This window comes from Hemicordylus capensis, chromosome 6 (genome assembly GCF_027244095.1).
Source record: "Hemicordylus capensis ecotype Gifberg chromosome 6, rHemCap1.1.pri, whole genome shotgun sequence".
NCBI classification, from domain to species: Eukaryota; Metazoa; Chordata; class Lepidosauria; order Squamata; family Cordylidae; genus Hemicordylus; species Hemicordylus capensis.
In genome coordinates, this window is record NC_069662.1 from 56,097,911 (window position 1) to 56,122,242 (window position 24,332).

The 24,332-nt window shown below is 44.5% G+C and overlaps 2 protein-coding genes across 15 annotated transcripts in view; one reads left to right on the top strand and one right to left on the bottom strand.

Annotated features, from left to right (window-relative positions):
* The window catches only part of CNTD1 (cyclin N-terminal domain containing 1), a 19,223-nt gene extending 12,959 nt beyond the window's left edge, over positions 1 to 6,264 (top strand). For 6 of the 7 annotated variants that reach the window (XM_053259269.1, XM_053259271.1, XM_053259266.1 and 3 more), the window contains exons 7-8: positions 5,437 to 5,533; positions 5,700 to 6,264. In XM_053259269.1, the coding sequence (XP_053115244.1) occupies positions 5,437 to 5,533; positions 5,700 to 5,804 (202 nt within the window). In that variant the 3' untranslated portion in view covers positions 5,805 to 6,264. The remainder of the gene's footprint in view (positions 1 to 5,436; positions 5,534 to 5,699) is intronic. The other variant, XM_053259270.1, reaches the window with a different exon arrangement.
* BECN1 (beclin 1) lies at positions 6,251 to 24,281 on the bottom strand. 8 transcript variants are annotated; one of them, XM_053259254.1, is made up of 12 exons: positions 24,172 to 24,281; positions 15,420 to 15,548; positions 15,051 to 15,118; positions 14,657 to 14,715; positions 12,983 to 13,073; positions 12,664 to 12,800; positions 12,134 to 12,328; positions 11,249 to 11,395; positions 9,571 to 9,720; positions 9,420 to 9,480; positions 7,953 to 8,095; positions 6,251 to 6,867 (listed from the first exon to the last, which is right to left on the bottom strand). In XM_053259254.1, the coding sequence occupies exons 1-12, from the start codon at positions 24,197 to 24,199 to the stop codon at positions 6,699 to 6,701; spliced, it is 1,377 nt and encodes a 458-aa protein (XP_053115229.1). In that variant the 5' UTR covers positions 24,200 to 24,281; the 3' UTR covers positions 6,251 to 6,698. The 8 variants fall into 8 exon arrangements, with proteins under 8 accessions (XP_053115229.1, XP_053115235.1, XP_053115236.1 ...); XM_053259260.1 differs by having other exon boundaries at positions 24,245 to 24,266; XM_053259261.1 differs by lacking the exon at positions 24,172 to 24,281 and adding an exon at positions 24,118 to 24,136 and having other exon boundaries at positions 7,953 to 8,073.
* Between the last annotated feature and the right edge of the window lie 51 nt (positions 24,282 to 24,332).

Sequence of the window (24,332 nt, forward strand, 5' to 3'; positions counted from 1 at the left end):
TGCACTTAGGATAGAGTCTGGCTTCAGACCTGAGATTGCATCATGAAACTTGGAGTGTTAGCAATATCACAACATACATGGGTCTCAGCATAAGGGAACTTTTAATTTGAATGCGTCAACAGTAGAGGTAGGAAGAGGAGGAGGCTCTAACTTGGGATAAGACTGTTCTGGCTGTTAATGTACTCAGACATTCCATGAACTGAACAACTACAGTAAGAAATACTATTTTGAAGAGATGCTGGGAGGGGACATAGTTCAGTCACACAGCACATTTTAGGGGGCAGGGAAGGGGTTGCTCAATCACAAAAGTAAAGAGAAACACAGGATACTTCTCTTAACATTTATTATTGAACCAGACCATCAGAAAACAAGCATCAAGTTCCTAGCATTACACAGGTCCTTTAGAATGAACCCTACAATCAACACCATTCATTTTCCAGAAAGAGTTCCAAGGAGTTGCTCCTCACCTATTTTGAACTGCTTGTATAATTAACCAATTGAAACACATCGTTTGGATTACTGTAATGTGCTCTACCTAGGGTTGCCTTTGAAAATGATTTGGAAGCTTCAACTAGACAAGAATGCAGCAGCCCACCTCCTCACGGGCGGCAGTAGATTTGATAGTGTCACACTTCTTTTACGGTTGCCGCACTGGTTGCCTGTTCACGTCAGGGTCCAATTCAAGGTGCTGGTTCTCACCTACAAAACCCTTATGGGCTTAGCACCTGTATATATCTGGGATTGCCTCTCTCGGCCAGTTGTATCCTGTCTTGTGAGGTCTTTTCAGCTGGCCTTCCTTAGTGTCCTGGGCCCTGGTTTAGTGTGTGGTGCCTGGGCCCATAGGAGGGCCTTCTCTGTGGCCACCCCTCTTCTTTGGAACACTCTTCCCTACCCAGATTCATTCATCCCCCTGCCTGGTTGATTTTAAGTAGGAGTGTGCATGGATCCGGGAGCTGCGGTTCGGCACTGGGGTGAGGGGGTTCCATGGGGGGGGGGGGCGCTTTACTTACCCCTCCCGTGCTTTCTACCTTTTGAACCGTAGATATTGAAGAAATCCGGGCGGCAGGATCCCTCGCTGCCCGCTTCAATTCAAGACGATGGCGCCTCCCTGTTAAAGAAATCGGGCGGCAGGATACTTCCCTGCCGCCCCCTTTTGCCCCCTTAAATCTCACCCGGACCCGACTGCGCTCTCTACAAATGGGCGGGCAGCAGCGGGATGTACTCCCGCTCGCCCGCCCCCTTCCCTGCCATCTGCAGAAGTGCTTAGGAAGCCTTCTGCGCGTGCATGCGCAGAAGGCTTCCCGAAGACTTGCAGGACGGACGCCAGACAAGGAGAAGGGGGCGGGCGAGCAGGAGTACATCCCGCTGCCGCCCGCCCGTTTGTAGAGAGCGCGGTTGGGTCCGGGCGAGATTTAAGGGGGCAAAAGGGGGCGGCAGCAGCAGGGGGCTTCAAGGGGGCGGCAGGGAAGTATCCTGCCACCCGATTTCTTTAACAGGGAGGCGCCATCGTCTTGAATTGAAGCAGGCGGCGAGGGATCCTGCTGCCCGGATTTCTTCAATATTTATGGTTCAAAAGGTGGAAAGCGCGGAAGGGGTAAGTAAAGCCCCCCCCCCCCGCCACCCTTAATGGAACCCCCTCACCCCAGTGCTGAACCAAAACCACCCCATGTCCGGACCGGTTCGGAGGCCAGTAGAATGGCCTCCGAACCGGTCCGTGCACATTCCTAATTTTAAGGCCCTTCTTAAGACACACCTGTTTCACCAGGCGTTTGCCCTTGAATCATTTTTTTAAAAAAAAGATTGTTGTTGGTATTTCTGTTGTTCACTGCCTAGAGTTTTTGGAGGAGGGGATATATAAGAAGTTTCAATAAAAATAAATAAATAAATAAATAATCAAATCTTGTTAAAGAGATGTATGATAGAATCTCTCTGCTGCAGGACCAAATTATACGGATTATGGGGAGAAATCCGTAATTTATTTTAGATATTGTACTGCACTTCATTTTATTTCATTATTTAAATGTTAGAGATGTCTTCCAGGACTTTCCCCACATGATCATTTTATAACACACAAATGTGATCCATTGGTTGTACACAATTTATATATTTTCCCTTGTGGCAGGGGATTGCATTTTTGCAGCATTTATTTCATAGTTATGTCTGGGATAATACACCCCCCACCTCTTGCTAGTGAGATTTGGCTGCACAAGTGTTGCAGGCATCAGTGGGATATTGCCCATGACTCATAAGAACAGCCTGGCTGGATCAGGCCCAAGGCCCATCTAGTCCATCATCCTGTTTCGCACAGTGGCCCACCAGATGCCACTGGAAGCCACAGGCAGGAGTTGAGGACATGCCCTTACTCCCCTGCAACTGGTACTCAGAGGCATCCTGCCTTTGAGGCTGAAAGTGGCCTTTAGCCCTCCAACTAGTAGCTGTTGATAGACCTTTCCTCCATGACGTTATCTAAACCCGTCTTAAAGCCATCCGGGTTGTTGGCTGTCACCACATCTCGTGGCAGAGAATTCCACAAATTGATTATGCGTGATGTGAAAAAGTACTTCCGTTTGTTGGTCCGAGATTTCCTGGCAATCAATTTCATGGGATGATCCCTGGTTCTAGTGTTATGTGAGAGGGAGAAGAATTGCTCTCTATCCACGTTCTCCACACCATGCATGATTTTATAGATCTCTATCATGTCTCCCCACAGTCGTCTTTTTTCTGAACTAAAAAGCCCCAGGTGTTGTAGCCTTGCCTCATAAGAAAGGTGCTGCACGCCACTGATCATATTGGTTGCCCTCCTCTGCACCTTTTCCAGTTCTATAATGTCCTTTTTCAGATGTGGTGACCAGAACTGTACACAGTACTCCAGGTGTGGCCGCACCATAGTTTTGTATAAAGGCATTATAATATTATTCGTTTTATTTTCAATCAATTTCTAGCATGGAATTGGCCTTTTTCATAGCTGCCGCACATTGAGTTGACACTTTCAATGAGCTGTCCCCAAGATCCCTCTCCTGGTCAGTCACCAACAGCTCAGATCCCATCAGCATATACTTTAAGTTAGGGTTTTTCGTCCCAATGTGCATCACTTTACACTTGCCAACATTGAATCGCATTTGCCATTTTGTCGCCCACTCCCCCAGTTTGGAGATCCTTTTGGAGCTCTTCACAATCCGTTTTGGATTTCACTACCTGAAAGAGTTTGGTATCATCTGCAAATCTGGCCACATCGCTGCTTACCCCTTCTTCTAGATCATTTATGATTAAATTAAAAAGCACCGGTCCCAGTACAGATCCCTGGGGGACCCCACTTCTTACTTCCCTCCATTGTGAAAACTCTCCATTTATACCTATCCTCTGTTTCCTGTCTTTCAACCAGTTAGCAATCCACACATGTACTTGTCCCCTTATCCCATGACCACTAAGTTTCCTCAGGAGTCTTTGATGAGGAACTTTGTCAAAAGCTTTTTGGAAGTCCAGGTATACTATGTCAACTGGATCACCTTGATCCACACACTCGTTGACACTCTCAAAGAACTCCAAAAGGTTTGTGAGGCAAGATTTACCTTTGCAGAAGCCATGCTGGTTCACTCCCAGCAGGGCCTGTTCTTCTATGTGCTTTACAATTTTATTCTTGAGGATGCTTTCCATCAGTTTGCCTGTAATGGATGTTAAGCTAACTGGCCTGTAATTTCCCAGATCGCCCATGGCTCCCTTTTTCAAAATCAGTGTTACATTTGCTACTTTCCAGTCCTCCAGTACAGAGCCCAATTGCAGGGATAAGTTATATATTTTAGCAAGGAGGTCGGCAATTTAACAGTTGTTCTTTGAGGACTCTTGGATGGATGCCATCTGGCTCTGGCAATTTGTTAGTTTTCAGTTTTTCCAGACAGTTTAGAATATCATCTCTTGTCACTTCTATCTGACTCAGTTCTTTAGCCTCCATCCCCGAAAAGCCTGGTTCAGGAACAGGTATATACTCAGTATCCTCTGCCATGAAGATGGACGCAAAGAACTCATTTAGCTTTTCTGCAACCTTCATATCTTCCTTAATAATCCCTTTCACTCCCTCATTGTCTAATGGTCCAACCGCCTCCCTGGCAGGTTTCCTGCTTCTGATGTATTTAAAGAAGTTTTTGTTATTCCCCTTGATACTTTTGGCTAAATGTTCCTCAAACTCTCTTTTTGCCTCCCTTATTGTCACCTTGGATTTCTTTTGCCAGAGTTTGTGTTCCTTTCTGTTCTTTTCATTTGGACAAGCCTTCCAATTTTGGAAGGAAGTCTTCTTCCCTTTTATGGCTTCCTTGACATTACCTGTTACCCATGCTGGCATCCTCCTGGACATAGTGGTACCTTTCCTCCTTTTGGGTATACAGTCTAACTGGGCTTCTAGTATTGTGGTTTTGAGTAAACTCCATACTCTCTGGAGCCAAGTTACTCTCCTGATTTTCCCTTTCAGCTTTCTTTTCACCATATTCCTCATTTTGGAGAAGTTTCCTCTTCTGAACTTCACAAGAAGCAAAATTCACAAGAAGTCTCTCCCACCACACCCAAAAATCACAAAATGACTTTGAAAACATTTCATTTTACATTTTTAGAGGCTCTCTCCTTGCCATGACATTACTGTACATGTCCTTTCAAGTGCAGGAGCACTCATGTAGCCTTTGAAGGTGGGGGGAAAGCAGCAAAATTGCTCCTTTTCCATGCAGCCGTGCCTGCCATTTTCATCTTTGTGCATCATACATATGGGATTTGCACCTGCGCAGAGACCAGTTCAGAACCTTCCAGCTATTAAGGAGAAAAGACACAGCAATACTGCCACAGATTCAGTTCAGATATAGCCCAGTGGCAAGTCCCCATTTCTTTTATTTTGTGGCTAATCACATAAGCTCTTCAGATGGTAACAACTGGATGGTCCCATAGGGGCATGTTGCTCTGCTGTATAAAATGAAATAAGTTTCTCTTTTGGGGCTTTGGAATGGATATGCACTTCCTCAGACTGCAAGGATTAGAAACTGGCTTCTTTAAACTGAGATTGAAGAGATTATACATAAAACAAGGTAGTTTGATGAAATATTGGGAAACAAGACATGACGTTGTTGTGGAGACTTTACCATCACAAATATGGTTATGTGAGCTTTCCTAACATCATGGCAGGTGAGTTGTATTCACTGATTCTGAGTGGCTGCAGTAGCCACCAAAGCAGCCTATTTAACAGCTTGTAAAGGGAAGACTACAAAACAAAACATTTAGATTCCAACAGTCGCCCAGGGAATACAATCTTAGGCAAGCGTCAAAAAGCTAATTTGATGTCAAATTGCCCTTGCTTTCTGTAACCATGTGGTTTTGTGCTTTAGAATGTATAATACTTTTACTACTAGTGCTGGAATACATAGCCATGCCTTGTCTCACTTTGCTGTTTCAACTGAATAGAGCCAAGTTTGTGTCAGTGAAGGAAGATCTCATGCTACTGGCTGTGGGAGTCATTGGTGCAAGCTCTTTCCTGCTCAACCCTGAGGGCTGGAATCAGGTACATGTAGTCAGCCCAGTGGCATTATTTGAGTAGGAACAGGCTGTAGTAAGCCAGAAGTCATGGATTGGAATCCAATACTTTGTTCCCTTGTAAGAACTCCCTAACCTTGGTTAGGGAATTCCCTGGTGTCATTTCTTAACCATACTCTATTTCATTTTGAAAGGTTATGGAAAACCTTGGTGACACCACAGGCATCAGTCTGCGGAGCATTGTTGAGGCAGTCCACGCAATCCTGAAGCACAGCATTGGTACTGCTGTAGATTACTGATAGACATCGCCACCTCCCAAACAGCTGGGGGGCTGTACCAAGTGTACTACCATCTTTCACATGCATATGGACTCTCAAAGAGATGGTTAGTTATCTTCAAAAAGAAAGAAGAGTCTCTATTATAGCTGAAATGTTCATGGGTATATCATAGGCTTTAGTTTTGTTTTAACCCTTAGAGAGGGGATAGGACAGAAATCTTAAGGAAAGGCACCTCTGGCCTTGCCTCAGCAGTAATAGCCTTTAGGCCACAGCTATGAACTCCAAGCCATTTACAGTGGTGCCACACATGGTCACAACAGTGGTGAACTTTGGCTGCTTGGGACAAATGCTGGAGGTAGTGTGTGCTGGCAAGCTGGGGGATGAGTGTTTCTTCTAAAGGCTGAAGTCTTGAACATGGAGAGGAAATATTTAATGGTCCAGTGCCTGTCTATGATAAATAAAGATGCTTCCAGAATACAAACTGGTTTTATTTATTTATATGCTTTCCAGTGCACCTTCATGCAGTAACCAAACTGCAAACTCTAGTTACCGTTTTGCCAAGTGGAGTCCATAACTACCACTGTCTTGTCTGAAAGCTCTATTTAAAACAGGTCTCTTTTTCCTGCTCTAAGCCGATGCTGCTGCCTGCTTACTCTGTCACTCTCCCCCCTTCCCCAAAGCAGCAGCAGACAATGTCCTGGCAGAGATATCCAACCATGCTATGCAGCCATTTTGCTTCATTCTACTGGACAACGAAGTTGTAGAACAAAATGCCTTGAAGGTTTTTTGGTCTTGTAAAGGTGGTGTGCTGATGTCACAGGACAAGTCCCATTTTTGGCATGTCCCATTTTTGGCATCCAAGAAACAAACTGCAGCCATGTTGCAGGATAGGCTCCTGCCCCGTTGCTGCAATCATCATTTATTATAGAACTGGGAAGAGACCCAAGCTAGACCCCACTTCAGGTTTGTCAGCATGAACTTCAGTGCTTTTGTCCACTGCTCCTCCGAGTTAAACTGTGTCTTAATGGAGTAGGACCCACCGCTTCCACCTGTGTCTTCAATCTTGCCCTTCTCCACATCCATTCTGCATTGGAGAAACACAGAGTCTGTTAGACATTAGTACTGAAACTGCTGGTAGCTGGTCTCGGGGCACCATCATATTCTTATCTAAGGTGCGTCAACAAAACAAGTTGTCCTGTTCTGTAATGTTCTAATCCAGGGGTGGCCAGCCTGAAGCTTTCTAGCTCTTGGTCTTTAACTCCCATCATCCCCAGCCACAACTGATTGCAGTGGGGGATGATGCGAGCTTTAGTCCAACACCACCTGAAGCACCTCAGGCTGGCTAGAGGGGCCTTCATGACTATACAGTCATTGCAGAGTGGAAGAGTCAAGCAAGACAAGTGGAGTGAATGTTCCATTTTCTCTGTATTACAAGCAGCATGCATGCAGTCATCCCCAGCAACCCCGCTCCACCACACCCTTTTAGGATACATTGGAGAGTGTTCTAAACAGCAGTCCCAGAATTCTTGTGAACAGAAAAAACAGATGTCAAGTCCAGAAGAGCAAACAGTGCTCCAAAGTTGCAGCTAGCCTACTGCTATCCTGCTCTGCATAAATACAGTATGCTCAGACTTCTGTTAAGGTATTTAAGATCACCAGAATTATCTTGCTAGGATAGATTAAAAGGACTATCTCCTCAGTACAGTTTCAAACATTACCGAAACAGATACCCAGAAAAACTCAACAGTGGAGTAAAAATGGTGACAATCACCCTCCCAGTTGGTCCTCTGCATCTGACACATCAAGAGTTATTCTGCTTCTAATCATGATGGTTCTGCTGTCAGCTATCAGAACTAATACCCATTAATACAGTGAAACACAAGTCTATTTATTCAGTTTTAAAAGCTGCATGTCAACAGCCATCACAAGACATCATGTGTCAATGAAATCCTTCACTTAGTTGTATTTGGCATGAACAAAATGCATACTGTCTCTGCGACCAGAGATGCGGGTTTTGGGCGGTATAGAAATATGTTAAATAAATAAATAATAAAATAAAATGTATTTTTGTTTGTCCTGAATCTACTGTCATTCATTTGCAGTGGACAATTATTTTTGGGAGAGAATAGTTTCCCTATCACTCTCTGTCCCGAAGGAGTGACTTTTTACCTGTAAGGCAAACAGAAGCGTGTCTCGCCCTTTTCCACTTCCTCTTTGAACTGCTGCACACAATCCAGGAATGCCACCATGGCATGGTCAAACTTGTTGTCCCAGAAAAACCGCAAGCCTCCTGAACAGTAAAGGGGCAGCTCCTTGAAGACACAAATGCTGATGCCAGGAACAAAGGCATTGCTCTGAAGCTGCCCCAGGACAGCTTCTCCTTTCAGTGACTGAGGGCATTCCTGCTCAATTACACACATGCACCCTGGGAATATGGTCAGCTCGATCTTATTCTGCCTTTACTGCTTCCCCAAATGACTTGGGTATAACAGGAACTAACAACGCTGAAAAATGCTTTACTGCGGTGTGGAGAAGCCTTGATTTAACAGGCTTCTCTCAAAGTTTCATCTTTGCATTATTTTAGAGAGAAGTCCAGCATTGCCAAGTGCATCAAGATCTTAGTGAAGACCAATGGCACAGCCTATGCTCTATTCTATGAACAGAATTTGGAAAAATAAAACTTGAATTACCAAGTTGTCTGTTCAGCAATTTTCACCCATTCCTACATCACAATCACTTAGATTTGCTGAATATTACTTTTATTTACAAATCAGGGGCGTAACTACCATTAGGCAAGGGGAGGCGGCTGCCTGGGGGCCCCCATGCTTCGAGGCAAGTCACATGTGAAGTGAGTGTGTGTGTATCAGCGAGGGGCCCATTTTAAAATTTTGTCTCTGGGCCCACTCCAGCCTCGTTACGCCCGTTACAAATAAAACTTTTATTCAAACCAATGAAAAAATATGTATCGTGTACACCTGTCATTCAGATTAATGATAGATTAAGTCAACTGGTAAAGGTAAAGTGTGCGATCAAGTCGGTGTTTATTCCTGGTAACCACAGAGCCCTGTGGTTGTCTTTGGTAGAACACAGGAGGGGTTTACCATTGCCATCTCCCGTGCAGTATGAGATGATGCCTTTCAGCATCTTCCTATATCACTGCTGCCTGATACAGGTGTTTCCCATAGTCTGGGAAACATACCGGGATTTGAACTGGCAACCTCTGGCTATGTACATTTTTATATATTCTCATTGTTTAGTTTGATAATTTTTCAATCTCTCCAATATATTTGTCTTATTTTGACCTTGGTTAGTTGATGCAAAACCAACTTATGTAGCTTTTAGTTAAGTGTATTTCTTTTTGTTTGTTCTAAATGGCTTCAGCCATGAGCCTAGGCACACATGAGGCAATTGCTGAATGAGCTTGCTTTTCCTAGAAGTCTGTGTTGGTATCAGAGGCACTACAAGACCTTTGTTTTGGGGGACTATAATCTTTTAATTGGGAATGGATTTTAGAGTATATATTCTCAGTATCATGACTCATCCTGAACCTTAAAAGATGGGGCACTCTTCCAAACTAAAGTGCATTTAAAACTGAGGTTCTAGACAGCTTACGCATAAATAAACCAAACCTCTTACCTTGGATTTGTCTGTAAGGGACTCTAAATAAGAATGGTTTCCATATGGGATGAGACGGTACCTGAAAGAAAGAACACAAGTTCATTAGTCTTGCTGCTCCTGTAGCCCAGTCACCAAGAAGGGAAAAGGTGGCTTGTGCTCCTACTCCTACCTTTGAAAGGTCAGACCCATTTTGTTGGCAAGGGCATGGAGAAGCAGCACCGTCTGCCCCCACGCTGCATTGATCTCGTTCCATTCCACAGGGACACTGGGGAGGCGGCCCAGACGAAAGTTGTTTATTGTGCCAAACTGTCCACTATGCCTGTGCAAGAAGGAGATGTCCAGTCAACCAGCCCTTAGTGAGATCCCATAGAATTAATAACAACCATTATTTGTTAGTCATCCCATAACAAATTGTTCTCTGGGCGGCTTACAACACAACATTAAACCATGAGATAAAAACATACAACACATTAAACCATAGCAGTAAAACAAACAAACAAAAACCCACCGTGTGTGTGTGTGTGTGTGTGTGTGTGTGTGTGTGTGTGTGAAATACAAGATACAATACAATACAATTTAAGAGATTTAAAAAAAAAAAAAAATCAGACCAAAATTTAAAATGGCTTGAGTGAACAGGCAGATTCTCATCCAGGCAGCTTTTTAAAAACATACAGATATCCAGGAACCAAACAGAATAGCTAGAAAACAAGAGCCACTGCCTTTATTTGCTTACATAATGCTTGACTATTCATGTTGCTTGCACCAGGCTGAGCCAAAAGAGCTCCAGAGTTGGCAATAATGCATTCTAGACAAACTGTGGCTATAAGACAGAGACTTTATATTCTTGGGTAAGGCTCAAATTTGGCTTGCTACCCAACTATCGCTAAAATGTTTTCGTGCCAAGAGTATATTGTTCATAGCATATAAAAAAGGAACAGATCATTGGAGAAAGGGCTTATAATCCATGGAAAAAAGGACAATTATGCAGTACAGCAATTTATTCCTGAACTACAACTTGGATAAGTGATATGGGTTCCTTGTCAGCATTTGAACTGTTTTCCCTACACAATGGAAAGATAAGAGGAATTTTCAACAATTTGATCCAATTTTAATGAATGTCTCATGTTTTAAAGAAATGTATCCTTAGGCTTTTTCTTCTTTCCAAAAATTATGTTTATATCATGCTAATGATCAAGGATTTTTAAAAAAATTGTTTTTACATATTTCCTATCCTTGATTATATCATGTAATGCTGTAATCTTTAGTTGAAATCAAAAATAATTATCCATGCTGAGTAACCAGAGGCTCTAATTACAGGGGGTAGCAGCACCTGAAGAAGGGCTGCTTTGGACAGGAAGAGGATGTGTGTTTGCATAAGGGCTGCAGTCTCATTGCCCCAATGTTAAGACTTGGCAGTCGAGGGGAAAAGAATGCCAGGAAATGGCAGAGAGTAGCAAGGTTGAGCTAGGGAAGACAGTCTTCCAGAAAAAGCTCCTCCAAGCCACCTCCATTCACTATGAATCTGATAAATCCCTAGTAGAAGCAGCTATACAGAAAGCAAAAAAGAAACCAGCCTGGCAAATTAGGTCTGTTTAAAGCATGAATTTGCAAGTATTCAGCTAAGCATCTGTGAGGAACTTAAGCAGAGCTGTCACCTTCTGTCTCTAATGCTGACCAGAGGGCCTTCCAGAATTCTCAGCCAGGAGTGGAGGTGGGGAGAGAACTTGCATGGCCAAATAAGGTTGAGGCATTTGCACAGGAATTTCAAGGCATTTCTCACAACCTGGTTCTACTACTGATGCCTCATCACATCCTCCCACAACCCCGAGTCAGCCTCCCTGCCTTACCAGATATGGAAGGTGGCATTAAACACGTTTGTTTTCTTTAGCTTGTCCAGCTGCATCTGGGCATAACGCATTTGATTATCAACACTTTTCAGCTCATCATCCAGTTCCAGTTGTTGCCGCTTGAACTCGCTGTATTCTTTCTGGTACCTCCAAGGAGCAGCAGAAAGACTACATTATCCATCCACAACACAGGATGGCATTATCATCCCCCCACCTCATCCCAATACTGAACAAAATGAAGGGGGACCAGCATGCTAGGTGCATAAGCGACTTTCTTATTTCCCCCCCTTCTTGGATATAGGAGGCAGGTATGCTCTACAAAGAGCAGGATGAAGTAGGGGTAATGGTTTTGAAGAGTAAACAAAAAGTGGTCGATGTAGGTGGAGTGGGAAATTCCTGGCCCAGTGAACAATACAGCCAAAAGAGATGCAGGGCTCAGTTATTTGGGAACTATGAATGACCTCTCTCTTTTCCAAATGACTCCCAGGGCTACACAAGATTCACTGGGAGTCTTATTAGCAAGGCCTCAGCAGGAAAGGGATCACTTCACAGGTAGAAGTGGTTGCAGAGTGCAACAGAGCCAGCATAAGGTCTGAAGTAAGGGACAAGGAGAGAAGAGGAAGTTTAGTAGAGATGCAGTCAGGAGAAGAATACAGATGTGAGGAATAGCCAGGGAGTCGGTGCAGAAGTTTAAGAAGAGGAGAAAATGCTTTTAGCATTATGAGAAGCTAGTGGTGGGAGAGAAATGAGAGGAAGCAAGGTCGGTAAGGAAGAGCTTGCAAAACAGTAAACCAACAGAAGATGAGAACGAGGGTTTCAGCAGCAGGGTCAGACAGGAAAAGGCAAGTCTTGGAGATGGTAACAGTTGCAAGAACTGGCACTTACTCCACTTCCTCTTGATCCAGCCGCTCTGCCTCAGCCCTGACCTTCTCAACGTCGTTGGCCATTGCCTTGCGTTTCTGCTCCACATCCTCCAGCATCTCAATCAGCCTCTCCTCCTCAAGAGCAAATTCCTTCAGCTCCAGCTGCAGCTTCTCCTTATCATCCTCGTTCATCTGCTCAAGGATTTCCAGGCATCTCCTGCAGACAACACCAAAGCACAAGTGTTTTAGGGATGGGTGAGGAACTACACAGAGCACTGAAACCCTATCTCCAAGTGCTGAAATCCACACAGTACCCACTCAATTTCATGCTTACCTCTGTAATCAAAAAGGGTACAAATCTACTTTGTTTTAAAGATGAAAGCTGAGATTTTGCACTTGTATAACATGACTGCAGATGTGAGGAAACACATTGCATTCTTTAAATATTTTCCAGGAAACAGAAGCAGAATTATTTTCCTTTCCATCACAATAAGGCTGCTGTAGGCATTGGGGAGACTCCCTTGAAGCACCCCAAACTCTGCCCTCACTCACTTGTAGTTCTGACATTCATTCTCTGTGATATTAAGCTGTGTGTCCAACTGATCCAAGAGTGTATCAGTGCATTCTTCACACAGAGGATGGTCCACATCTGTCTGGCCAGACATGATGTCAAACAGGTCACCTGTAACCTGAAGGAAAAGCAGAGATTATTTTTAGCAAGAAAAACAGGGAAGAAACTCCCATCATTTATTAAATGAGAGACTTAAGTTCCCATCCAGCAAAACCAAGCACGGGCTCAGTAAAGCAAAAGAAATTCAAAGGAGTCAAGTTCTGAACTTTGAACTGCTCTGACATTTCCAGGACAGCTTGCCTTGAGTCTTCTGCTGAGGTTTTCCATGGTGCCTCCATCAGAGGCCTCTCCAATCAGAGTGAAGCTGTTGGCACTTTCTGTTGACATCATCCTGAAAGACATAGCAGGATTTTGCCTTGAGGGTCATTCACACAGACTTTTTCCAAAGGCTCAGATTCTTGGTCACTGCAGTTCACTATGCCCTGTATATTCCCTGTAATTCCTAACAAAGAAGTCTTGTTTCCATACTTAAGATGGGAAAGGAACAAGCAAAGGCTTCCAGTTGCTACTAGGAAGGCCCACTAGGACTTACCCAGAACTAAAGTAACAGCAGATACCAATGTTTAGGCCTCAGCCTTCCAGAAAAGAGATTGTATAACTCTCAAACAGATCGTAGTAGGTTTAAAACAAAAAACAACACCACTAATCTTTATATATTTCGATATGATTGTCTCCACTGCTGCTGCTTGTATTTTGTACTGTTTTTATGCTTGTGTTTTAATTTTTTTTTAAATCAGATTTGTGGTTTTTTAAATTGTTTTAATGTGTCTTTTTTATAATCTTGTTTTATGAGCTACCTTTGGATTTTGTTTAATGAAAGGCGGGGTATAAATTTAACAATAAATAAAAAATAAAATAAATTTATATTTGTTCCACCCTCAATATTCCCTTGGGTTTATAATAAACTAACAGAAACTTTCCATCCTAAATGGTGTATTTTGAGAATTGTCTATTGCTTTGTCTTCTCCATCAGTGTGCAGCGTGGCTTCTCTGAACAGGTCACCTGAAGCAACAATTCTGTAAGCAAGTCTTATGATAGATCTGCTCATCTAGGGGAAAATCATAAGAACATAAGAACAGCCCTGCTGGATCAGGCCCAAGGCCCATCTAGTCCAGCATCCTGTTTCGCACAGTGGCCCACCAGATGCCGCTGGAAGCCACAGACAGGAGTTGAGGGCGTGCCCTCTCACCTGCCATTACTCCCCTGCAACTGGTACTCAGAGGCATCCTGCCTTTGAGGCTGGAGATGGCCCACAGCCCTCTGACTAGTAGCCATTGATAGACCTCTCCTCCATGATTTCATCCAAACTCCTCTTAAAGCCATCCAGGTTGTTGGCTGTCACCACATCCTGTCATGGTCAGGACTATCATGGACTATATCCTGACATCATGGTCAGGACTATATGAATTCATCCTGTGGCAAGGCTGATAGATGGATGGTTCTGGCTCATAGCAGTGGAGGTCAGAAACAATCGTCTCTTGGTCCCTTCCAATTCTGAGCCCAACCCAATCCAGAGTTCTCTCTCCAGATATACATGAGAAGCCTGGGACCGGTGAAATACAGCAGTATATGAAGTACAAGCTCAAAATTAAGGTCAGTGTCTAAGAGCACACATTTTTAAAAGAAGCAGCAAAGGATGAAAAGCCACTTTCCTTTCAAGTCCGACAAACTGGTGTGTGCGCGCGCTGGATTTTAGGTGGTCTTTCAACCCCTTTCCCACTAGCTGAAACAGATCTTCTCTAATTCACAACTGGGCGTGTGTACAAATGCAGGGCCCGCATCGGAGAATGAAGACATGTGACCCATTGAGTGCTTGGCTGCTTCACAACTAGGGCAGTGCAATATTTGCAGTCTCTGAAAAGAGACATATATGGCATATACATGGGGTGGAGAGCATAACCTTTGGTCAATACCTGGCTGTGGGGATGAATCTTCGGGACACGCCATCCTGGCGGTTTTCAACAAACACTTCCTGAGAAAGAAATTCAGCATCAGCACCTTCTTGTAGGTCCTTACTAAAGGGAAAGCATCATTTACAGTCAAACCTGTTTGCCACTGAGCCAGTCAATGTGTTCTTCACACAGCCTTGCAGATAAGCACACAAGCCTTGCAGGCAAGAGCATGAACTGTTTCTGCCCATAAACAGTTTATCAGCCCACCCACCTGCGTCATCTTATGTGCCACAGAACAGATTAAACAGTAGGTCTGGCAAGCAATATGCCCAGAAGAAGAAAAATCTTAATTTGGGTTTGTGGCTAACTGCAAGACTGCCTGTTTTATTTTAAGAGTCAGAACCAAACTCTTTACCTCTGTCAAAGTGGTCTCTTCTTCCTGTGCATCCCCTGGTTTTACTGGAGCAGTAGTAAGGAGTGGAGCTACACAAACAGACAGACAGACATACACACAAAGTTACTGAAGAAAAAGTCAGAGAACCGCTTTACCATGTGTGGGGACTAGTTGTGGTTGCCCAATAGCAAGGGAAAGGCACTTTCACTTGTACAGACACACTCTCTGTTTGAACTATTATTTCGGCATATCCGACAGTGATGACAGGCCTAGTACCTCAAATTGTGCTCTTCATGACAACCCTACGTTCCACTTCAAAGGGACTCACCCTGGTTGGCATCTGTTGTCACCCACCTGTGCCCCACGTTGCTTTCTCTACCACTTCTTTACCTGTCAGCTCTTGGATGGTGACTTTGTCAAGGACCTTGAAGGATGTATCCAGTTTAAGGGGCTGACTGCAGCGCTGGCAAACAAAGCTGACGTGCATGGTGCAGGCAGGAGATTTTGACCCATCCATACCTGTGGGAAGAAGGAAAAACAATGATCCCAGAAACTGCATATACTCCTGGCAATTCCTAGGTGGATAAGTTTACAAAGGGATACTTTATGGATTTGATAGTTCACTGGGGCCCAAGTCAGGATACTAAATAGACAGATGCAACAATATCACATGCTGCGGTAAACTGGAGTTTCCACAGGTTGGGGGAGAAATTGAGAATTAAAAACAAACAAGATCTGGCCATATAAAAAACTACCAATCCTAGACATATTTGGACATATGTATTGAGTTCAATGGAACTTACTTCCTAGTAAGTATGTATAGGGAGGATGCAACCTTAGCCGATGGCTTTTGCGTCTTTCTCATGAAACAGGTTTAGTTTAGCTTAGCACCAATATAATAGAGTGGATAAAATGTGGGTGCCAACCTACACAACGTTACTTAGAGAGTAAGTCCCACTGCACTCACTGTGATGGGGCGGCTGCCTAGATGCAGTCTTTGGACCGGGAAGACCCAGCTGCAAATCTCTACCTGGGCAAGTCTGTCTGCCACTCTCACCAGGTGAGCCGAGCCTCTCAGAGGAAGGGGGCGATTCAAATACGACAAATTTACTTTTGAACGTGCTTCTCGAGAAGGCAGCTCAGCAAACGACGCTCATTGCGGGATGGATTCTTCCTCTCCTGCGACGCTACCCGCCCCGCGCCCGGCCTCCGAGGGCCGGGCCAGCCCCACTCCAGCTCAGCTCAGCTCAGCCTTCCTTTCCCTTCCCTCCCTTAGAGGCCCCTCCGAAATAGCCCCTTCTCTTCGACGGCAGTTTTGCAGAAGAGATTTCTTTTCCGGGGAAAACACAGGCCCTGACGTCACTGGCGCGCAGGGTGACGTCAGTGTAGGCCCCGCCTTCGCCCTCTCCATAGCAACCGTGAGGCCTACGCCTTCCGGGGCCGCGGTTTTTGAGATCGTTTGCATAGCTGAGCAGCTCCCTTCAGATAAAGCCTTTATTGACTATAACCGTTATGTATAAGAACTCGCGCGTGCAAGCTTGCACGAGCAGTAGTAGTGAACTGGAGGGGCGGGGCATAAATATTCTAAATAAATAAATAAATAATCTTTCGTTTCAAAGGGGCTAAATAATATTAAGGGCGGCCAACTAAGGATGATGGCGAAACGGCGGCTCGAGGAAAGTGGCTTGAACTGGCATGGGCAGTGTAGCTTCTGGAGACATGTAATTCCGCTTGAGACCACTGGCGTTAGCGGTGATCCAGTAGACTGGATGTACTTGGACCTTCTAAAAAGCTTGGAACAGCAAAGGCTCGCACCAAAGGCTCCTGATAAACTTAGCAGATCGCTTATTATGGATTAGTAACTGATTAAAACAACCGGAAGCAGAGAGTAGGCGTAATGAAGCAGTTGTCACAGTGGAGGAAAATTAGCAGGGAGGTTCCCCTAAGGATCCTTATTGGTACTGATGCTTTTTAGTCTATTCATAAATTAGGTGTGCAGTGTGGCATAATCGTGTATAGCACTTAAAGGGTTAAAGGTTTAACATGTTGAGGTGGAGTTGAATAAAGGAAAGACTGCCTCCTCTGGGAGGCTTCTGCTTCAGTTTGTGTTTTTCTAACATGGCTGCTGGTCTCTTTCTTTGGAAACACTACAGACAAGCAGTGAAATTTGATGTCTGCAGCAAACTTGCACACTAAGTGTCTCTAGTTTGCAGAGGACATAAAATTGTTCTGGACAATAAATATTCATGGATCTCTTCTAGTTAGATGAATGAGCAACAAAATAGCAAATTAGATTCAATGTAACTGTCAGGTGGTGCACACTGAGGCATAAAGCCTTAATTCCACATGATGGGAATTAATTAATTAATTCACTGATGGGATCTGAACTGGTGGGGATTAATCAGAAAATATATTGGGCAGCTGTGAAAACATAAAATTCCATGTAAATATAATTAGCAAAAGCAACAGTCTTGCAGCACCACAAATACTAACAAATTTATTAGCATATTTTTGTGTAGGCTACAGTCTACTTCATCAGATGCATAAATTGTTATCCTTACTTCGAAGGTATCTGGAACTCATGTATCTCTAACTCACGTATCTTATTTTATGTGAAAAATGTGAACTTTTGTGGTTTTTAAACATTTTAAAGGATGTGCTACAATTGCAAATACAGTCCATAATTATTGTCCCCATATTGTGGGCCATGAGGGCTGTGGCTTAGACAGCAACTTCCAGGTTTAAAATGTAGTCCACTACATTTTTTGTTATTAATAAAATGTTATTTTATTCTTATTTTGCAGGTTAAACAGCATTAATAAAAATTCATTAAGAAAGCATTTAAGAAAGAATGGGAAGCTGTAGATGCTGAAAGGCATAATCTCATACTGTGCAAAACCACATGACTCTGTGGTCGCCAGGAGTCGATACCGACTCGACGGCACAACTTAACCTTTAGAACTGACTGACTATTCAGGGGTATGAATTAATGTCTAAAGACCTTCACTTCAAAGTGGCCATGGCAACTATGGGCCTATCCCAACAGGTCTCAGGACTGATGCACATTGCAGGTCACATGCTTGATCTAGTCTTTCACTCTGATCAGAGTGGTGTTCCATGGGTGAGGACTCCTGTGATTTCCCCATTGTCATGGACGGACCACCATCTGGTTAAGATTGGACTCATAGTCACACCCCACCTTTGCAGGGGTGAGGGGCCCATTAGAATGGTCCACCCGAGAAGGTTATTGGATCCATTAGGGTTCCAAGAAGCCTTGGGAGGGATTTAGTGTTGGCTCTGCCACTGATCCTGTTGATGCCTGGTGGAGAACTGGAACAGCAAGCTCACCAGGGCAGTAGACATGATCGCACCTACGTGTCCTCTCCGGACCACTTCAAACTTGGCCCCTTGGTATACGGAAGAACTACAGGGGCTGAAGCAGCGAGGAAGACTCGACTTGAATCCGACAGATTACAAAATAGAGCACATTTGAAGATGTGCTCTGGCTAAACGGGCGACAAAGAAGTTATTATTTTCTGCATGTATTGCGTCCGCAAGTTCACATTTGGCTTAGTTGTTCAGGGTTGTGAGAGGGCTAGTGAGTGTCCCTCCTCCCTTGAATCAGAATTTGGAACCTGCTGTGACGTGTTTAATATTTTTCTGGATAAAATCTCTTGTATTTGGGCCGACTTGGATTTAGACCCCACAATTACTACAGTGTCTGAATTGGAGGTGTCCAGCGACTCCTCTTATGTGGTTAGGCTGGATCAGTTTCAGTTTGTGACTCATGAGGATGTGGACAAGCTGCTTGGAGCGATGCGGCCTACCACCTGTTCTCTTGACCCTTGCCCAACATGGCTAATATTATCTGGCAGGGTTGTTGTAGTAGAAGGCCTAGTAGAGATCATAAATTCTTCTCTGAGGGAGGGCAGGATGCCTCCTTGCCTTAAGGAGGCAATTATTAGACCACTTCTGAAGAAGCCTGCCCTGGATTCCTCATAGTTGAGCAACTATAGGCCTGTCTCCAACCTTCCATGGCTGGGCAAGGTAATTGAGAGGGTGGTGGCCTCCCAACTCGAGGCAGTCTTGGATGAAACTGATTACCTAGACCTGTTTCAGATCAGCTGTGGGGTGAGCTATGGGAGCCTTAGTCAGCTTGATGGATGATCTCCAATAGGGAATTGACAGAGGAAGTGTGACTCTGTTGGTCCTTTTGGACCTCTCGGCGGTTTTCGATACTATTGACCATAGTATCCTTCTGGAGCGTCTGAGGGGGTTGGGGGTGGGTGGGAGGCACTGCTCTGCAGGGGTTCCACACTGATCTCTCAGGTAGATTCCAGATGGTGTCCCTCGGGGACTATTCTTCAAAAACTGAACTTTGGTATAGTGTCCCTCAGGGCTCTGTATTGTCTCTGATGTTGTTTAACATTTACATGAAACTGCTGGGAGAGATCATTAGGAGATTTGGTGCAGGGTGGTATCAGTATGCTGATGACACCCAAATCTATTTTTCCATGTCAGCATCATCAGGAGAAGGCATAACCTCCCTAAATGCCTGCCTGGAGGCAGTGATGGGCTGGATGAGGATGAATCTGGATAAGACGGAGGTACTTATTGTGTGGGGTCAGAACTCGGGAGATGATTTTGATCCGTCTGTTCTGGATGGGGTCACACTTCCCCAAAAGGGATAGGTACGCAGTCTGGGGGTGCTTCTGGACACAAAACTCTCCCTGGTGTCCCAAGTTGAGGCAGTGGCCAGAGGTGCCTGTTATCAGCTTCGGCTGATACTCCAGCTGCGTCCATTTCTTGAGATAAATGATCTCAGAACAGTAGTACATCTGCTGATCACCTCCAGACTTGACTACTGCAATGGGCTCTATGTGGGGCTGCCTTTGTACGTAGTCCGGAAACTGCAGTTAGTCCAGAAAGTAGCAGCCAGGTTGGTCTCTGGGTCATCTCGGAGAGACCATATCACTCTTATCTTAAAAAGATCTACATGGGCTGCCGATAAGGTTATGGGCAAAATACAAGGTTTTGGTTATAACCTATAAAGCCCTAAACAGCTTGGGTCCTGGGTATTTAAGAGAACACCTTTTTTGCTATGAACCACACCGCCCATTGAAATCATCTGGAGAGGTCTGTCTGCAGTTGCCACCGGCTCGTCTGGTGGCTACTCTGGGACGGGCCTTCTCCATTGCTGCCCCGAGGCTTTGGAACACACTTTCTGCTGAAATAAGAGCCTCCCCATCTCTTACAACTTTTAAAAAGGCAGTCAAGATGCATTTGTTCACCCAGGCTTTTAATTAGACATTGTTTTAATTGTGTTTTAATAGTTTTAACGTTTTAAATTTTAATTGTTGAAGTCTGAACCGCCCAGAGAACTTGCATTTTGGGCGGTATAAAAATGTGATAAATAAATAAATAAATAAAGGCATGTGTAAGCCTTACACATGCCTTTGAAGAGAAGGTCTTTAGACATTGAAGAGAAGGTCTTTAGACATTCTTCAACATATTTTAATGCCCCTGAATGGTCAGCCTCCCATTCCTTCCACTGTAAGAAAGAGCTGCAGACGCCCCATGTTCTGGGCTCCTTATGGTTGGCATTAAATGTATTATGCTTAGTATGTGTACTCTTACCGTTGGTCAGAATAAATGTGACTAGAATGTTTATGTAGCTGCAAAGAGTCTTGTTTCTAAAAAAAACCCACATTATTTATTTATTTTATTTTTTACATTTATATCTCACTCTTCCTCCAAGGAGCCCAGAGTGGTGTACTACATACTTAAGTTTCTCTTCACAACAACCCTGTGAAGTAGGTTAGGCTGAGAGAGAAGTGACTGGCCCAGAGTCACCCAGCAAGCATCATGACTGAATGGGGATTTGAACTCGGGTCTCCCCAGTCCTAGTCCAGCACTCTAACCAATACACCTGGGTTAAGCCCCTTGATTTCATGATGTTTACATATCAGAGGGTGACTGACAGAAAGTCACATACAACATGCTAAAAGAACTGCCACCTTTTCCATCTTGATTGGAGAAATACACCACAGTAAAAGTACTTCAAGTGAACTTATTACAACGATTAAAAAGAACAGAACAAGCAGCCAATTATTGGTTGATGAACAATAACTGATTTTGTCAAGCTCTATCACAGTACTTGTGTATGCAGTTCTAAAGTATACTTCCTGGCAATATGGCACCTAATTTGGATTAAGAACATAAGAACAGCCCTGCTGGATCAGGCCCAAGGCCCATCTAGTCCAGCATCCTGTTTTGCACAGTGGCCCACCAGATGCTGCTGGAAGCCACAGACAGGAGTTGAGGGCGTGCCCTCTCACCTGCCATTACTCCCCTGCAACTGGTACTCAGAGGCATCCTGCCTTTGAGGCTGGAGGCGGCCCACAGCCCTCCGACTAGTAGCCATTGATAGACCTCTCCTCCATGAAGTCATCCAAACCCCTCTTAAAGCCATCCAGGTTATTGGCTGTCACCACATCCTGTGGCAGAGAGTTCCACAAGTGGATAGCGCGTTGCGTGAAAAAGTACTTCTGTTTGTTGGTCCTAGACCTCCTGGCAATCAATTTTATGGAGTGATCCCTGGTTCTAGTGTTGTGTGAGAGGGAAAAGAATTTATCTCTCCACTTTCTCCACACCATGCATGATTTTATAGACCTCTATAATGTCTCCCCGCAGTCGTCTTTTTTCTAAACTAAAAAGCCCCAGGTGTTGTAGCCTTGCCTCATAAGAAAGGTGCTCCACGCCCCGATCATCTTGGTTGCCCTCTTCTGTACCTTCTCCATTTCAACAATGTCCTTTTTAAGATGTGGTGACCAGAATTGTATGTAGTACTCCAAGTGTGGTCGCACCATAGTTTTGTATAAGGGCATTATAATGTTAGCTGTTTTATTTTCAATCCCCTTCCTAATGATCCCTAGCATTGAATTTGCCTTTTTCACAGCTGCCACACATTAAGTCAACACTTTCAACAAGCTGTCCACCACAACCCCAAGATCCCTCTCCTGGTCCATCACCGACAGCTCAGATCCCATCAGCATATACTTGAAGTTGGGGTTTTTCATCCCAATGTGCATCACTTTACATTTGCCAACATTGAATCGCATTTGCCATTTTGTCGCCCACTCCCCCAGTTTGGAGAGATCCTTTTGGAGCTGCTCACAATCCGTTTTGGATTTCACTACCTGAAAGAGTTTGGTAGCATCTGCAAATCTGGCCACATCGCTGCTTACCCCTGCTTCTAGATTATTTATGAATAAATTAAAAAGCACTGGTCCCAGTACAGATCCCTGGGGGACCCCACTTCTTACTTCCCTCCATTGTGAAAACTCTCCATTTATACCTACCCTCTGTTTCCTGTTTTTCAACCAGTTAGCAATCCACACATGTACTTGTCCCCTTATCCCATGACCGCTAAGTTTCATCAGGAGTCTTTGATGAGGAACTTTGTCAAAAGTTTTTTGGAAGTCCAGGTATTCTATGTCAACTGGATCACCTTGATCCACACACTCGTTGACACTCTCAAAGAAGTCCAAAAGGTTGGTGAGGTAAGATTTACCTTTGCGGAAGCCATGCTGGCTCACTCCCAGCAGGGCCTGTTCTTCTAGGTGCTTTACAATTTTATCCTTGAGGATAGGGGTGTGCACGGAACTGCCAACTGTGGTCCGGCACTGGGGTGGGGCGGTACCTTTAAGAGCGGCGGGAGGGTTTACTTACCCCTCCCGCCGCTTTCCCGCTCTTTCGCCGTAATTCCAAGTGTAATTGGGGTGGCAGGGAGGTATCCTGCCGCCCCAATTACACTTGGAATTACGGCAAAAGAGTGGGAAAGCGGCGGGAGGGGTAAGTAAACCCTCCCGCTGCTCTTAAAGGTACCCCCCCATCGGATCGGACCGCCCAGGTCCGGATCAGACCGGTCCGGAGGTTATTTCAATGGCCTCCGGACCGGTCCGGGCCCATCCCTACTTGAGGATGCTTTCCATCAATTTACCTGGAACGGACCTTAGGCTAACCAGCTTGTTATTTCCTGGATCGCCCCTGGATCCCTTCTTGAATATCAGTGTTACATTTGCTACTCTCCAGTCCTCTGGTACAGAGCCCGATTTCAGGGATAAGTTAAATATTTTAGCAAGGCAGTCGGCAATTTCATATTTGAGTTATTTGAGGACTCTTGGATGGATGCCATCTGGCCCTGGTGATTTGTTCGCTTTCAGTTTTCCCAGACAGTTTAGAACATCATCCCTTGTCACTTCTATCTGACTCAGCTCTCTAGCCTCCATCCCTAAAAAGCCTGGTTTAGGAACAGGTATATGCTCAGTATCCTCTGCTGTGAAGACAGATGCAAAGAACTCATTCAGCTTCTCTGCAACCTCCACATCCTCAATAATCCCTTTCACTCCCTCATTGTCTAATGGTCCAACTGCCTCCCTGGCAGGTTTCCTGCTCCTTATGTACTTAAAGAAGTTTTTGTTATTCCCTTTGAAACTTTTGGCTAAATGTTCCTCAAACTCTCTTTTTGCCTCCCTTATTGTCAACTTGCATTTCTTTTGCCAGAGTTTGTGTTCCTTTCTGTTCTCTTCGTTTGGACAGGCCTTCCAATTTCGGAAGGAAGTCTTCTTCCTTCCAAAATTTTATTAATTATTAATTTTATTATGAATAATTGTATTCGATGTTACAAATGAAACTGAACATAACTAGGGATTCAAGACTAAGAATTCTGTGGTCCTTTTGTACAGCAATCGGAGTGGTCAAATAGTACTTAAAAATGTTATAGTGCAAAGGTTCTTAAATCAGATGTTGTTGGACTACAACCTCTATTGTCCCCAGTCATAATGGGTGACTGTGGCCGGGGAAGATGTGAGCTGCAGTCTAACAGCATCTGGGGACCCAAGTTTAAGAACCTCAGCTATAGCGGGTTACCAACCCACCACTTCCACATCAGAAAGGAGGAGTGGGGGGAGAGACACTTCCCGCAAAACATGCCGCATATTGTATCAATCGTCTAACTTTTTAACTCCCAAACCAACACCAAAGCTCAGCTGAATACAAGCGCCTTGTTTGTAACTGACTTTCCTACCATTACGTTGCCTGACTTTACCCCACGCAAAACAAAGAAATGAAAACTCTTTACATGGACTCGGCCGCAGTTCTGCTTCCATCCATGCTCTTATAAACCCCGCCCAAGCCAGCGGGAAGTTGCTTACTCGGCGCAGGCGTATTGTTGCAGATGAGGCGCAGACGACAGAAACACAACGGGGAAATCACGTTGCCTGAAAACCCGTTTGGTGATTG